This window comes from Acomys minous (assembly GCF_964271855.1).
Source record: "Acomys minous genome assembly, chromosome: 15".
Classification (NCBI taxonomy): domain Eukaryota; kingdom Metazoa; phylum Chordata; class Mammalia; order Rodentia; family Muridae; genus Acomys; species Acomys minous.
In genome coordinates, this window is record NC_140497.1 from 23368249 (window position 1) to 23385109 (window position 16861).

At 38.6% G+C, this 16861-nt stretch overlaps 1 protein-coding gene across 3 annotated transcripts in view; it reads right to left on the minus strand.

Moving 5' to 3' along the window:
- Window positions 1–16861, minus strand: part of WRN (WRN RecQ like helicase) — a 121386-nt gene that overhangs the window by 72118 nt on the left and 32407 nt on the right. For 2 of the 3 annotated variants that reach the window (XM_084759655.1, XM_084759657.1), the window contains 5 exons: window positions 16625–16774; window positions 13373–13442; window positions 10129–10243; window positions 3335–3761; window positions 1239–1319 (listed from right to left, as the gene is read on the minus strand). In XM_084759655.1, coding sequence (XP_084615781.1) covers window positions 1239–1319; window positions 3335–3761; window positions 10129–10243; window positions 13373–13442; window positions 16625–16774 — 843 coding nt within the window. The remainder of the gene's footprint in view (window positions 1–1238; window positions 1320–3334; window positions 3762–10128; window positions 10244–13372; window positions 13443–16624; window positions 16775–16861) is intronic. The other variant, XM_084759656.1, reaches the window with a different exon arrangement.

Consider the following 16861-nt stretch of genomic DNA (forward strand, 5'->3'; position numbering starts at 1 on the left):
ATTATATATTTTCTCTATTTCAAAAATATTACTATATTTCCAATTACTTAATTTTATAAAACATTTTACTAAGGAGCAATAGGAAAATTCATCTAACCAAAGCTCTCTTCATTTTTTTATAAGACCTTCTAGTTTTTACTTTGGCTTTAAGAGTATCTTTGAAAGTATAAGGCTTCAATCCTATAAAAAGAAAATGAAAAAACAAAAACAAAAACCAGGTGATTCTGTTTCTTTAACTCTACCAATATATTCGGAGAGCAGAGATACTCAATGTATAATATATGTTACAGACGCCCACAAGTATCCTATATCACTTGAGCAAAATGTACCAGAGAAATAGATAACCAGTGAAAGGATTGTGACTTAGCTCATATTGCTGAAATATGAGCCAGGTTTTGTGGTAAATGCTGATGCATGCAATGGACATCCATTGAGAAGTGAGAATTCAAACCTACAAGTTAACTAAGAATCCACATCCTTATTATTTCTGTGGTTGTACTACTGGGATTCAAAATTAAAGAACTAGAAAGTTTCTCTAGTTTCATTTTAAAAAATGATACTAACTTAAAGTTGATAGATTAAAAAGTAGATATGTTATTCTTTTTCCATTTTTCACTTGATTTAACTAAACTGTGCTTTTCTCTTTTTTCCTAGTCTGGTTCTTCCTGTCCATATATGATTCATGACACTTGATAAGCTGGAGGTTGAGTGAAGGGGTAGAAAATGCACATATTTAAACCTCAGCTTTCATAACATAAAATAACAAACAACCATTGAAAATTACAGTAATCAGTATTTAAAACCAACAGAAGAAAGAAAGACAGAAAGAAAGAAAGAAGGAAAGACAGAAGGAAAGAAAGAAGGAAAGAAAGGAAAGGAAAGCAGAGACTGTAAATGATTGACTAGTAAAAACAGAATGTCTAAAGTGTGGCATATACATGAAGAACAAGAAGTCAGTTTCATGCTAAGGTGCTTAGCCACTGCCCACATTCCATTCGAGAGAGAGAGATACAAGGAACACAGAACACATTTGAGAACTCACAGTATTATACCTAAGACTACTTATATATTAGGAAATGTAAACTGAGAAACTTTAAGTCTAACATTAAATAATGGGTATGAATTGCATTGTGGTGGCATCTGCTTTAGAACCGAATAGTATTTCAGTTACTTAAGTGTTCTTTAAAAAAAAAAAAAAAAAAAAACTTAAAGTAACTTTTTCTTATGTGCAAACATACCTTAAGCATCTCCATTTCTAAATCTTCATCGCTTTCAATTATATAAGAGGAATCGTTTTCATCATCATTGGGAGATAAATGCTTTAAAAAGAAAGTATTTCAAACATTAACTTCCTGTATAATTGACTCTATATTCTCTGTTGTTTTCATTGGAAGTTTTGAGACATCTTCCTCTCTTTTAACAGGCAAATGCATAAAGCTTGTTTATTTCTGGTTTTTCGAGACAGGGTTGCTCTGTGCAGCCTGGCTGTCCTGGACTTGCTATAGACCAGTCTAGCCTTGACCTCACAGAGATCCACCTGCCTCTGCCTCTCAAGTACTAGGATTAAAGGCATGCGCCACCCCCGTCCAGCATATAAATCATATTTATATGTTTACAGGGTGAGTAGACAAGAGAAAAGAGAAAGGGAGAAGAATGATTTTTAAACATATCAAAGAGAAAGAAGCAACATACTTAAGAAGATTGGTAAGTTAGATAAACAGATTTGAAATAAAATCTACATTCAAAATAAAAACAAATGTGTAAGTTCTAAAGTCAATCAAATGCCAAACTGAGTCTCTCCAACGTTCAAATACATGAAATTCTACACAACGTTGAAAAGATCTATACAAACCAAAAAAAGTAATTATATATACTAACTTAAAAATACCAAAGTCTAACATATAATAATTACATTATCCTTTAAAAAAGTCAGTGTTTTACAAAGAACATCTATTTTTAAAAGTACTAGATATATTATTTACTTGATCTGCTGCTGGTGTTTGGATATGAAGAATCTTTACAATAATTTCCCAAGGAATCAGGTGCCTAATAAAATGTGAATGCCACCCCCATCTCGCTCTCTTTCTCACACACATACAGATACACAAATACAACACATACATGCAAAAAAAATCAAGAAGAAATATGAAGCAATTCCTCCCCAAAAGCTGAATGTTTAACTCAGAGATGGAAGAGGAAAAATAGCCTTAAATAATATGCTTAATTTAAAGCTATCAAAAGATTTTAAAATCCATGTTTTATCTAAGAAAGGTAAATGGGTCTTAAACAAATAATAAAAAACAATGCTAGTAATCATTATATAATAAGATGGCAATAATTGGGATAAAAGATATCAGTTAAGTCAAAATCATGATCATAATTCTCTATTATATAAAAAAATATTAAGTTCATATATCTAATGAGAGATTTCTACAGAATTAGAGTAATACCCATGTCAGCAAAAGACAGTATTTTCTAAAGAGGGGGTCTGGTTTCCAAATGGTTGGGATGAGAATATTTTGAAACTTTTAAAACAACACATTTCCATACTCAATAGAAACATGGAAAGTTGTTATAAAAACCAAAGAATGTAAGTCTGGGTTTCCATTTCTATAATGAAATTTGGAGAAATATCCTATACAATCTTTTCAAAATCTAAAATACAACTTGTTATTGCAAAAAATGCAAAAACCCCAGAAACAATGAGCGTTTTCAGTAATTAGCAAGCTAATTAAAATTAGAAGGAAACAAGAGTGCACTGGCTCTTTAAGAACAGACTCTTGTAAAGCACACCCTTCAAGGAATATAACCTATGCCCCAAATCAAGTTTGGATGAGTAAACACTTAGAATCCGCCAAAAAGCTATTCCCAGCACTTGGGAGGCAGAGGCAGGAGAATCACTGTGAGTTCGAGGCCAACCTGGTCTACAAAGCGAGTCCAGGACAGCCAAAGCTACACAAAGAAACCCTGTCTAGAAAACAAACAAACAAAAAAACCTTTAAAAAAAAAAAGGCATAAGTAGTAAAGCAGCAAAATCCAAAATCCAACAAAGGTTCTCTTGACGACATAAAATCTTTCACCTACGCTAATTTTATACTAAGTGGGTCTCACAAGTCACGGTGGCCCTCTGTTTATATTTGTCGATAAAGTTTTATTGAAGCCCACGAGGCACAACTGTTTCTGTCTATGCTGCTTTACCACCCAGCAGCTGAACTGAACAGCTACCTCAGAGACTGTGCATTCCCACAAAGCGTAAAATAGTTGCTCTGTGTGCATTTATACAACAAAGCAAGCCAACCGCGAATGAATACATTATTCCTTCTCAGTTCTGTACCTCAGAAGATTGGTGAGAAACACCATTACAGTTTTTTTCTTCAGCCTGCTGCTCCAGAGTTTGGAGTTCATATTCTGCTATGCCGGATGTCAAACAAGCTCCTTCCATGTCTTCTTTCGACAGACTGCCGTCTCCATCATCTTCAAACCACGCCTCCTCCCGCTTCACTTTCTTTATAAATACATCCGCTTCCTCATGCTTCACTAAACTGTCAAGCTCTGGGTCCCATGCTTCTTCTTTAATTTTAGGAAAAGTCCTTTGTTCTCCAGTTTGTTTCTTTTGTTCTCCAACAGCAGCTGAATTCTTTGATGACAATAAGTTCAAACTACTACCCTGTTTCAGTTCAGTCTCGGTGTTTGTAGGAGCAAATAGCACCTTTCTCAATGAGCATAGATTTTCTGAAATATTCTTCAATATTATAGGAACCCTAAAAATATCAAGGAATGTTATTAAGATTTAATATTATCCATCATAAAGACAAGTTTTTCTTTTTTAGAAGAGAGCACCAGATTTTATTATAGATGGTTATGAGCCACCATGTGGTTGCTGGGGATTGAACTCAGGACCTTTGGAAGAGCACACAGAGCCATCTCTCCAGCCCATAAAGACAGGTATTAAAGGTTCTTACTAAGTAAGAGCTTCCTGAGGAGACCCATTGGACTAAAACTGTTCCACATTTCCCTATAGCCACAGGTGTGGCAGCTAACTAGCCTGTGTGCTTAGATAATTCTGATTCTTGCAATAGCTTTGCATAGTCACTAAAAGTCAGTAAAAATTCAGTCCTGAATGCATTTATGCCAGATGTCCCTTTTCTGTTTTATAATTAATTTAATGAAACATAAAGTACATCAATAAGATATGGCCACAACAACAAAGTAAAAACTATTTTATTACATTATGGACTAAACACACAAGACAAGCCAACAAAATTCTATTAAAAACTTGTTGGATGGTATATCCAGAGTCCCTCTAGTTCTTTCCCCAACCTCTCTCAACCTTTCCTTCTAGCCCATTTCCATCCATTGTGACAACCATCAATTCTCAGAACCACACTCTTTTATAAGGATCATCAGTGCCACCCTAGCCTGGAAGCAATCTTTATTGTCCTTCCTGGCCACCATCTGATCTCTCCAGGCTTATTCCTAATATAGGCCATGGCTAGAAGTCCCTAGTCTTAGACCACATCATGCCCTGAGGACTCTGCCTCTTGGTGTACACCCAGGGACCCCTAGTTCTCCCCTGTGTGCCTTTCAGTCTTCCTTCCTAGTCCCTTTCTGCTCCTTTGTGATACCTTCTGATTCACAGAAACTGTTTCTGTCTATGCTACTTTCTATCAGGACCCCACAGCTACCAAACTTAGGATGCAGGTAGGCAAGAACAACCAAAGAACAGAACACCCACCCAACAAAGACAAGATGAGATAGCTACACCAAGAAACACTTCAAACATCATAACCCCAGATGCTTAGATCCAAACACACACACACACACACACACACACACACACACACACACCACCACCACCACCACCAACAACAACAACAACAACAACAACATGCCTCCCACAGAAGCCAGCATCTCACCAAGAAAGGCAATTTAGCTGAAGCATAAGCTAAGAACTTCAATTATGAATCATTCAAAGATGTTAGAAAAGATATAAACAAATGCCATAATGAAAACAGTAAAGATACAAACACTGTAATGAAAAAAATTAAGACATGAAAGTAGAATTTAACAAAGAAACAGAATCACCAAAGAAATTCCAAGCTGAAAATGAAAAACTCAGTGTGTTAAAGAAAAACCTCAGAGGTACACATCAAAGATATGGAAGGAAGACATTTAGATCTTAAAAACAAGGTAGAAGAAATGTACAGTTCAATAAAAAAACGTTAAATCTAAAAGCATCCAGGTACAAAAAAAATCTGAGAATTGTGGAATACTATGAAAAGACTGTAAAAAAAATAAAAATAAAAAAATAGATACAGAGGAAGGAGAAAATCCACATAAAGGCACAAAAATATTTTTTGAACAAAATCATACAAGAAATTTCTCCCAATCCAAGGAATGATATATTCATCAACATACAAGAAGCAGACAGAAAACTAAATAGACAGGACCAGAAAAGAAACTCCCCCCAAACACAACTGAAATACTAAACATACAGAAAAATTAAAGGCTCAAAGGTAAAAGACCAAATAACATAAAGGCAAGGCCATTAGAACAATACCTGACATTTTTGTTAAAAAAATTTATTGGTTCTATGAGCATATACAGGGGGAGGAGGTCCCCCTCAGACACAGACATAAAGGAGGGGAGTAGGGGGGAAGTGGGAGGAAGGGAGGAATGGGAGGATACGAGGGATGGGCTAACAACTGAGATGTAATATGAATAAATTAATTTAAAAAATAAAAATTAAAAAAATTTATTCGATCTTTGTGAATTTCACATCATGTACCCCAATCTCACTCATCTCCTCCTCCTCTCATACCTGCCCTCCACCCTCGCAACCTCCCCCCAAGAGAAAAAAACCTTTCATTGTGGAAGCTGTAGTGTGTCACAGTGTGTCCCACAGTATAGCCTTTTGTCCACATTTCTTTGCTTGCAAACGTTCATTACAATGACTCATTGGTGTGGTACAAAGCCTCTGGCTTCTGCTACTCTGTCACTACTGGAGCCTCACTGCACTCCTCTCACATATCCTGTTGCTGTGCTGTGTCATGGAGGTCCTGTAGTTTTGGATCTGTAGGACTGGTCCTTTCATGCACTCCAGCAGTTCATCAATGGGGTAGATGTTGGGGTGGCCAAATTCAAATCCCTGGATCTGGGCTTGAGACGTAGCCTGAGGGCGCAAGTGTGGAAAGCTGGCTCTGCAACTTGTCTTGTGGCAGTGTGGGTGAGGAAGAAATGCCCTCCCCCACTTCTGCCCCTTGCCTGCAGGTGGGAAAGCTGGCTGCCCCAAGGCCATGAGAACAGAAGAGCTGGTGGGATGACCAACACCTGACTTTTCAATCGGAACTTTGAAAGCCAGAAAGGGCCTGGACTGATGATGTTCTACAAGCAACAAAGGACCACAAACGCTTGCCCAAACTACTATATCTAAAAGCTAACAATCACAATGGATGGAGGGGGGGGAGCATTCTATGAGAAAGCCAATCTTAAGCATACCTCTCTACCAACCCGACACTACTGACCGCATAGGTGCTAGAAGGAAATCTTCAGTCTGAAGAGGTTAACCACACCCAAGAAAACACAAAGAATAATCCCAGACCAGTAAATCAGAAGAAAGGGAAGAAACCCACACCGGAACCACAAAATACCAGAATCAAAAAGAAACAAACAACAAAAACTGTACTGTTCATAGGTAAGTCTCAATATTAATGGTCTAAATTCTACAATAAAAGGACACAGAAATATTGTCTTCCAGACACAAGACTGATCCAACATACGAACTCTCAGAGACTGTGGTAGAATGCACAAGAACAACAAAGGATTAATCCAGAAAAAAAGCCCAAGCAAAAAGTTCTTTTTGACGGATATGGTTCGGAAAGGATCCATTTTCTCCAATAAAGTGTCACTGGGTATATCAAGCACAATGCAGGCAGGCCCCATGGCCAGGAAAGAGTAAGTAGTTGACAACACAAAATGAGCTCCATACTTTTTCTGTAGGCTATTTGTTTCACTTTGTTTGGGTAATTGCTTTTCCTTATTGGTTTTTGTTTGTCTTGACTTTTGTTTGTTTGATTGATTGATTGTTGAGAGAGAGGAGCTCAACCCTGAAGTTGGGAGGGTGGGAGGTAGGGAAGAGCTGGGAGGAGTTGGGTAAGGGGAAAAACATGATAAAAATATATAAAAATTTTTAAACAAAAAAATATATCCTATAGTCAAAATAACTATTAAAGCTCATAAGAAAAAAACATAGAAATTCTTAGGACACTGTATTCACATGACTTCAAGTATACTGAATTACCGCTAAATTTGAAAGAAACTAAAATTAGAAATTGTAGGTAACACATTTTGAGTGTAGTCTTAATAAGAAACACAGTGCAGAACTCCAAACAGCAGGCCTACATTTAATGAAAATTCCAAGATGCTTGCCTGGTGTGCACAAGGCCTCAAGCTCAGTCCTCTGTACTAAGGAAAGAAGAACTATCTAATAAGTGGAGAAATTAGAGAGTCAAAGGAGTGTGAGAAGCAAAGAGGTGCATTTTTTGTGTAATGCATGCTTTGGGTTATGAATTCTAATTTTTCAGGATGTAAATCAATGACTTATGTAATCTGAAATCTTTGTGTAGGCCCAGTAAATTTTTGTGTTAATGGTTCAGATGAAACTTTGCTCTCCCAGAAGAATAAACTATTAAAGTGTGAGTTGTTCCAGGAGTTGTTTCCACACTGGAAACTGCATTATTACAAGACAGCACAGTTATGAAGCAATTTAATTGTGAGATAAATGTGTTGCTATAGCAACAGTGACATAGTTCAACTAACAATGTCTTATTTATCCTCCTGCACTCACATCAAAATAAGACATAACCACTCACTCTAATACTAAAGGCTGGCCTGTGCAGACATGCAAGGTAGCGTGCACTTTTCCTTCCTTACAGAGTCCTCTCATGCTCATTTGTTAGCAGCAGACAAGCTCAGCACCCAGCAGAATGTCAAGTACCCTGCAGCAATACCACAGTACACACTGAATTTAAAAGCAGTGACTAAACAGTGAATAACACCAAGCCTATCAGGGTCCTCTGAAGAAAAACAACAACAACAACAACAACAAAAACACACACACACACACACACACACAAAAACCTGTTCTTTTCTGCAATAAACCTTAAATCACTCTGTGAGTTCTTGATGCTAATAAAGCCTACTTAGCTTACTATTATGAAGCAAAGCAGTAGATATATGTAATTTATAGCAAGCAGGTATTCTATAAAAATCACATTCAAATTGGTACCAGGAGTGGGGTATTGCTATGACAGACCTAAACGTGTTGTTTTGGAGAGGACTGTGGAAGGACTTTGGGTCTTTGGAACTTTGGGCTAGGAAAACCATTGAGTGCTCAAAGATTGGGGAGCTGTTCTGTGGATCTTGGAAGATAAAAATGTTGAGAGAAGTGCAGACAATGAGGCCTGGCTTGTAAAGTTCCAGAGGGAAGACCGAGCGTCCCTTAAAGACCCTATCCAGGCTATTTGCTATTTTTAAGTTGAAAATCTGTGGTCCTGGTTAGCTGTGGCTGAAATGGCAGCTGTGATTAACAAGAGACAAGAACCACTGAAGTAAAACTTTGCTTTACTGGGACAACTGATGCTGATCAGCTGGAGCTGAGAAATTAGTGGTGATTAAGAAGAGACCAGCACCATTGAGGTGAAATCTTCTGGGAGACGTTGCTTCAGAGTCAGCACACAAACACTTTATTCCAGAGGTGGCCAAGGTTGTACCTCACTCTGGCAGCTGAACTTGGGTAGTGGAAGACTCACCCAGTGGTACTGGGTTAGAGGTATAAAGGGGTGATGGACAGCAGCTGAGGCTAGGTACTGGGAGAGGCCAGGAAAGGTCTCTGGTGAAGATGCAACTCCACCAGTAGTTGAAGGCCCAGGATTAGAGGGGACATGGAGAAAAGTTATGGGTTGGCACAATGAAAAGAACCGAGGAGAGGCTGGTAATGAAAGTGCAGCCCAGTTGCAGCAGAAAACCCCAGCATTTTGGAGATGTCAGCATTACTGGGTGACCACCAAGAATAGTAGCAGCAGTGGAGTGGAGCCAGCCAGAGCCCAGAAGACAAGCTGTGTGCTGCAGAGGGTGGGGCTGGAGAAGTGCCCCAGCCCAGAAGATCATGAGCGGATCCCAAACATTGGACATCGCACTGTTTACACTGTAGGGAGCTCAAATTTGCTTTGTTCAGATGGTGACTGTTCCCTGGTTCATCCCTCTTAAAGTAATAAAGTATTTACGTTATTTTTGATTTTACAGGAGCCAACAGTTGGGGGGGTAGAGATTTGAGATATTTTTAAAGAGAAAACTTCTAAAGTGTTTGATTTTATAAGACTGTGGGATTTTTAAGTTTGTAAAATGCTTTATCCCGTGATGCCTTTATTAAGCTGTGATATTGGGAATGGACAAGAAACGAAAGTTTAACAGTGGTATGTTTGTGTGTCAAGTTGACAAGCCATTTGTGCTGGCTAGTTTTATACTAATTTGACCCAAGATATAGTCATCTGAGAGAAGGGAACCTTGATTGAGAAAAAATGTCTTCATAAAACTGGGCTGTCAGCAAGCCTGTGGAGCATTTTCCAAATTAGAGGGCCCAGGCCATTGCGGGTGGTGCCGTCCTTGGGCTGGTGTTTCTGGGTTCTATAAGAAAGCTCTCAATTAACACATCACAAATCTTAACCAAAAAATAAAAAGTAAAAAACACACACATTACTATTGTAATTCCCCAAAGCCCAAATACTGTCTATCCCAAATAACTGTTTCACATTTCTATAGAGTAAATTTTACCTCCCAAATTGCATTACTAATTGGAACTGCTTAGAGCATTTCTGCTTTTAAAAGAATAAATTTAACAAAGAAGTCACTTGGACCATAGCAAAGTCTCTTCCAAAGACATTTAGCTACACAACTATCTGAAACTCCAGATCCAGGGGGAATCTGAAATCCCTGACCACCATGGACACACGTATACACACACACACACACACACACACACACACAAACTCACTCACACACACACACACACACACACACACACACATACTTTAAAATAAAATAAATATTTTAAAAAGCAGAATAGTTAACCTCTGTAGAGTTTCCAAATTTCTGCAAGTGACAGGAAAATGCTTGGCTAGGTCCTTCATTTCTTCAGACATTGAATTCAACTGGTTCTTCATCCCTATAGGTAGGCTTTCTTCTGCTAAAAAAAAATTAATATTAATATTCAAACTAAAAAGCAGAGATTTTATTTAACTACATCATAATATAGCATTAGTATTCAGATTTTTATCTATTCTCTTCAAAACAAAAACCATTCCTCTTGAATCCCTAAGTCACTTTCTTCACTTTCCTTCCGATCTTGCGATTCCAGATTGCTAGCTATCTTTGTTTGGTTTGTGACATCAAAACCACATCCTTTTATTCAGGGATGGCTAGATTTAATTATCCATTACCTGTCTTCCCCTCCACTACTCTGTGATCATCCCTAGTGATTTTAACGCCCACGGAGCTGCTCCACACTGGTCTGGACCCTGTATCCTCGCCTCCTCCATTTCCAACCATCTCTTCCACATCTAACCTGAGCTGCTCATTCCCACAATCAGACCCCTACTTAAGGCTGCCCAATAAAAACAATACAAGTACCCATCAGTCTTTGCAGCACGATTTATTTCCCCAATTCAGCGAGTAAACACCGGAATAAAACTTACTGACTCCGCCCACTCCCCACAGAGGCTTCCTTTCCTTTCCTAGCCACCCTAGCCTGTCCATTCCTTTGACACATAGACTCTCAACTTCTATCGAACTTACCTGGCAAAACCCCTACTCTAATTACACTCAACTCTTCAGCTAATTGATGCCTACCCACAAGCAGGCATACTTAAACTTAAAACATACTTAAGCAAAACATACTTAAAATGATAATGAGCCATTTGAGTTTAAACTCATGACACAGACCCCGCTGTTCTACTCTTAAGGTGGCAATTTTATGCCCTCTCTTTTCTCTTTTAAGCTTCCAACGCCTGCTGCTCGTCCTCAAATGTTCTGCTCCCATTTTCTCCTAACCTTACCACAGCTCAGCTTTTCCCCCTTAGCAGCAAAGCTTCCTTTGGGAAGGCACCACATTATCAACCCTAATTGTTAATCTGAGATGCTCACACAGTTCAAACCCTCCGAGGGTTAAGGGGCTGACAGCGCTTTCCTATTTAAAGCATTTCCTTCGCCTCCCCTCTTCCTTTACTGATACTCCTTCTCAATCCTCTTTGCCAATCGACTTTTCTAGATGCCAGTGTGTGACCTTGAAGCTGATGCCTCCTCAGCTCTTCATCTCGTTCACTCCCAATTTTTTCTCACCCAGTTTCACCACTGGCAGGACAGCCTACATCTCTAACAGCAACTTCCGCTATGAACTCCCTACGGATTCGCATTTCCAGTATGGTGCCTTGGTGGTTTATGTAACAGCTAGCTTCCATGGACTGAGGCATTTAAACACGTGATGCCCAGTTGGTGGCTCCATTTGGAGAGGATTAGGAAGCAAGCCACTGGGAGTGGCTTTGAGGATGCATAGCTTCACCCCACTTCCGGTTTGCTCTCTCTGCTTTGAGACTGCTGTTCAAGGTGTGGTGTTTATCACAGCAGCAGGAAACAGCTAATAAAAAGATGTTTGTGGCTATCAAGAAAGAACACCAAAACTTTGCAGGTCCACAGCCACAATTTACTCTTCATCCTATCGTTTTATCTCATATAAATTGTCCTTTGAGGTACAACCTACAGACCTAGGTGGCTGCAGGCCACCACCCACTTCTATCTGAGATCTTTCTCTCCTTTAGGATGTGTAACAACAACTGTAAAACTTCACCTCTAGTCAGGCAGTGGTGACACACACCTTTAATCTCAGCACTGGGAAGCAGAGGCAGGTGGAGCTCTATGTTTGAGGCCAGTCTAGTTTATAGAGTGAGTTCCAGGACAACTGAGGCTACACAGAGAAATGACAAACAACAACAACAACAAATTCACCCCTAAAGTTTTTTTACCCCTTAATCTCTCAGGCCACCGAAGCCCAGCAGGATCCTTGACACATGTCTACCATAACATCAGATTCTGTTGACTCTACTTCTCCATTAAGTGTAGTGTGAAGCTATACAACTCTGTCAACCCTAGACACAGATAACCAACTCAAGTTACCATTTCCTCTTCCTTGTCTTACTGTCATAACCTCCCAAAAGGTTTCCCCACAATTCTTTTGTCATCCTACAATCCAATTTCCTCCTCTCTGGCTCTCTGTTAGTGTGTTGGTTTTACTCTACGGCTTGTTTTGCTAGTTTGATTTAAACACAGTGCATTTCACTTCTATGTATAGAACCGTGAAAAGCTTCAATTTGCCCTTAGGAAGAAAAGCAAAGTCTATAGCATAGCTTGTCTTCCTTCATGTTTCTGCTTCTCCTACCTTCCATTGTCACTGTCAATAGTTTCCTATACTGTAACAGACAGCTTACCTCTGACATTTTGTACCTATCATTTTCCCTTTTGCTTTGCTAGCAAATGTCTGCTCCTATTTCAGGTTTTATCTCGAGGATTACTTCTTCTAGGAAATTTATTCAGTGAAATATACTAATGAATATGTAAATTATGTTACCACTCAGAAAGTTTCTGATTTCAAAGCATCTCAGATTATGTATTAGGAATGTTCATTCTATTTAACAATTCTCTCTGGCCATCAACAAAAGTGTTTTTGAGTATTTTGTCCCCTTAGTGCTCACAACTAATCTATGGGATGGATATTTTGCTATTGTCCATGTTTCAAGAATGAGAAAAGAGATATATTACCGATCAGATGGCAAAGATCTCACCATTGGTCTATGAGGCACAAAAGCTAATACGTACCCACCCTCCTGGCTGACTCCTCATGTACTCTCTACACTATCAACACATTTGACCAGAACAATGAAGTTGAGTGAAGAAAAGAGCAACTGAAAGCAGAGCACTACAGCACATCTTATACACATGAGAGTCTTGAGTGCAAAAAGACTATGTATGATTCTAGCTAAGAATAAGCTGGTTGGCTCACTGATGTTATCAAAGACAGTGACATGCCTGCTCCACAGACGGAAGAGTAGCAACACTACACAATGAAGTGATGTAAGCCCTGCTTTCCCACAATTAAAGTACCTAAAACTCCAATCCTTACTCCTGATGGGTGTCACCTTCATGGCAACATTGTTTAGACACTTAAGAAGTAGCATAATACTTTCCAAAGATGCATTAGCTTTTTGAAACAAATCCACAAAACAGAAAATTCACATTTTACATTTTATTTTAGGCCATAACATACCTTTATTTAGAGCAAACACTTGCACACCATCACCCAAATTTTCTAATTTTTGATATATGATAAGACCAGCCTATAAAAAACAAAGTGCAAGTTAAAGATAACCAAAACAAATGTATACATCACCTCTCTAGTAAAATCTACAAGAATGATTTCTAAAACATTCCCCCAAAATGAAATCAAACTATTCTATTATGCAAAGACCCATGTCTTCAAGTAAGCCCTATTTCAAGTGAAAAAAGAAAATTGCCTTGGCTGCAAAATATAGCTTTAAATTTTCATTTATTCATTTTCAGTATAATAAGTAGATATCCAAATGAAATTATCTGTAAACAAAATCTAACAAATACAATCTAGTGAGAGACATCTGTTTTGATGACAGACACTATCCAATTATTGAGATTTTATTAAGCCAACTGAGAATATTGGTCAGCATATGAACCATAATGCATACTGGGCATTTTTAACAGAAACAATCAAATCCCACAGACTTTCAAGAATAAGGACACTATAGCCTGTGGTCTCCACACTAAGGAGAGAGAGGCAAAGAGGATCGGGATATCAGGGTCAAGCCTCAGCCAAATGGACAGTTCAGGAGCAGAACAAGCTGCAAGAGACTCTGTCAAAAAATGTAAAAGCAGGTGAACAAGGAAGCAAAGAAAGCCAAAGGAACTGTGAAAAGTCTCAACTCATCAAGCTATTTCCCCGGCTAAAGTATTTGTTGGTTTTCTTTTGTTTTTCTGGTTCAGATTAAAAATAAGCAAAGGTCACTGTCAACAGAACAAAATGATGCCTACAGACTGGGAGAAGATCTTCACCAACCCTATGTTCGACAAAGGGCTGATATCCAAAATATATAAAGAACTCAAAAAATTAAACACCAACAAACCAAATAACCCAATTAAAAAATGGGATGCAAAACTAAATAGAGAATTCTCAACAGAGGAATCTTGGATGCCTGAGAAACACTTAAGGAAATGCTCAACATCCTTAGTCACTAGGGAAATAGAAATCAAACCAACTCTGAGATTCTATCTTACACCCATCGGAATGACTAAGGTCAAAAACTCAAGTGGCAGCACATGCTGGGGAGGATGTGGAGAAAGTGGAACACCCCTCCATTGTTGGTGGGAATTCAAACTTACACAACCACTGTGGAAATCAATCTGGACGTTTCTCAGAAAATTGGGAATTGTACTACCTCAAGACCCAGCTATACCACTCCTGATCATATACCCGAAAGATATTCCATTATACCACAAGGACACTTGCTCAGCTATGTTCATAGCAGCCTTATTTGTAATAGCCAGAAACTGGAAAAACCTAGATGTCTCTCAACTAAAGAATGGATAAAGAAAATATGATACCTTTACCCAATGGAATACTACTTAGCTATTAAAAACAAGAAAATCATTAAATTTGCAGCCAAATGGATGGAACTAGAAAATGTTATCTTGAGTGAGCTAACCCAGACACAGAAAGGCATGCATGGTATGTACTCACAAGTGGACAGTAGTCATAAAATATAGGATAATCATGCCACAGTCCACAGACCCAAAGAAGCAAGGAGGGCCCAAGGGAGGATGCAGGAATCTCACTCAGAAGAAGAAAACAGACATCTGAACTAGATGGATGGAGGAAACTGGGTGGGAGAGGGGGTGGGCAGGGTAACTGTTATAGCAGAGCAGGAGGGGGCCGGGCCTGGTGGCACACGCCTTTAATCCCAGCACTCGGAAGGCAGAGGCTGGTGGATCGCTGTGAGTTCGAGGCCAGCCTGGTCTACAAATTGAGCTAGGACAGCCAAGGCTACACAGAGAGACCCTGTCTCAAAAAACAAAAACAAAAACAAAAACAAAAACAAAAAAAGAAGATGAAGAAGAAGAAGAAGAGTAGGAGGAACAGAGGGAGCTAGAAGAGTCAAGGACACCACAAGAAGACCTACAGAGTAAATTAACCTGGGCCCATGGGCTCACAGAGACTGACCAACAATGAAAGAGCATGCACAGGCTGGACCTAGACTCCCTACATATGCATAGTAGATGTGTAGCCTAGGGATTGACTCCGACTCTGTGTCTGCCTCTGGATCCCTTTCCTCTAGCTGGGCTGCCTTGTCTGACCTCGGGGGATAGGGTACTTTTAATCCTGCTGGGAGTTGAGGTGCCAGGGTGGGTTGGTACCTGGGGACTTCTCCTTTTCTGAGAAGAAAGAGAGAAAGGAAATGGGAAAGGGAGCATGAGAGTAGGCCTGGGAGGGGAAAGTGGGATCAGGCTTAAAGTGATTAAATAAATAAAGGAAAAATGTATGCTTAGATAGGAAGTAAAGGATAATTAATGCTTAGATTTGGGGTAAAGGTCAATTAATGACAAAGGAGTGGAGAAGAGGAAAAGAAACTAAAATGGGTAAATGTTAACAATTCTTGGGAAATGATTAAAGAGAAATGAATTGGACAACAATGCAAGGTGCTGGAGAGATGGCTCAGCAGTTAAGAACACTAGCTGCTCTCCAAGAGATCCTGAGTTCAATTCCCAGCAAGCACATGGTGGCTCACAGCCATCTGTAAGAGAATCTGATTCCTTATTCTGGTATGCATGAAAACAGAGCACTTGTACACATAAAATAAGTGAATAAATTCTTTTTTATAAATGCAAGATGGAAAATAACAAGATATTTATCAATAAATGAAAGTATGGTCTAGGAAAAAGTAATTTACAAATGACATATTTAAGTAAAAGAACACACAGACAAGAGTACTATTTATAAAGAAAAGCCTAGATTCTAGCACATACAGATTATAAATATGAAAATATATCTAAGAACAGCAGCAACTAAATTTGGAGGCAATTTATCTAAATTTTCCACATTTTAAATAGAAATGTAGGGAATAAGGCTACTTTAAATATAGAAACTGTGATTTTTCTTATTCTGAGTTGCTTATATACCAAATACATCATCAAATCATTTGTGCCTACTGAGCTTAAACCTTTCATGATTTCAGTAAGTTCTCATTCTTTTACACAGAAATTAGACATTACTTTGGCTTTATGACAGTGAAAATAATGGCCATTAAACAATCTATTAATTGGTGCTTTCTAATTAACATGTAGAATTTCACTTCATGTACTCCTAAGCAATTTTTCATGAAAAACCAAGATAAAATATTTTAGCTAAGGACACAACCACAGTAAAAATTTTTCTAAAGTAATTCAGTACAAGAAATAAAAATGGCATCATAAGTAAAGGTCTTTAAATACATACATAAGCATCAGTAGCTGCATACAGTTTCTGGTCATCAGTGAGGGGAAAATTGCTCCAATTGCTACAGCGAATGGACTTGTCTTTCAAAAGCTGCTTTCCTAAGACGTGTTTTACCAGACCATTGAGGCTCCAAGTCTCTGCACACTTCAACTGGAGTAATAAAAAGGCAACATAGCAAACAATCTCCTGTATTGTCAGCTATTCCTAAGCACCACCAAATGACCAGACCACAAATAA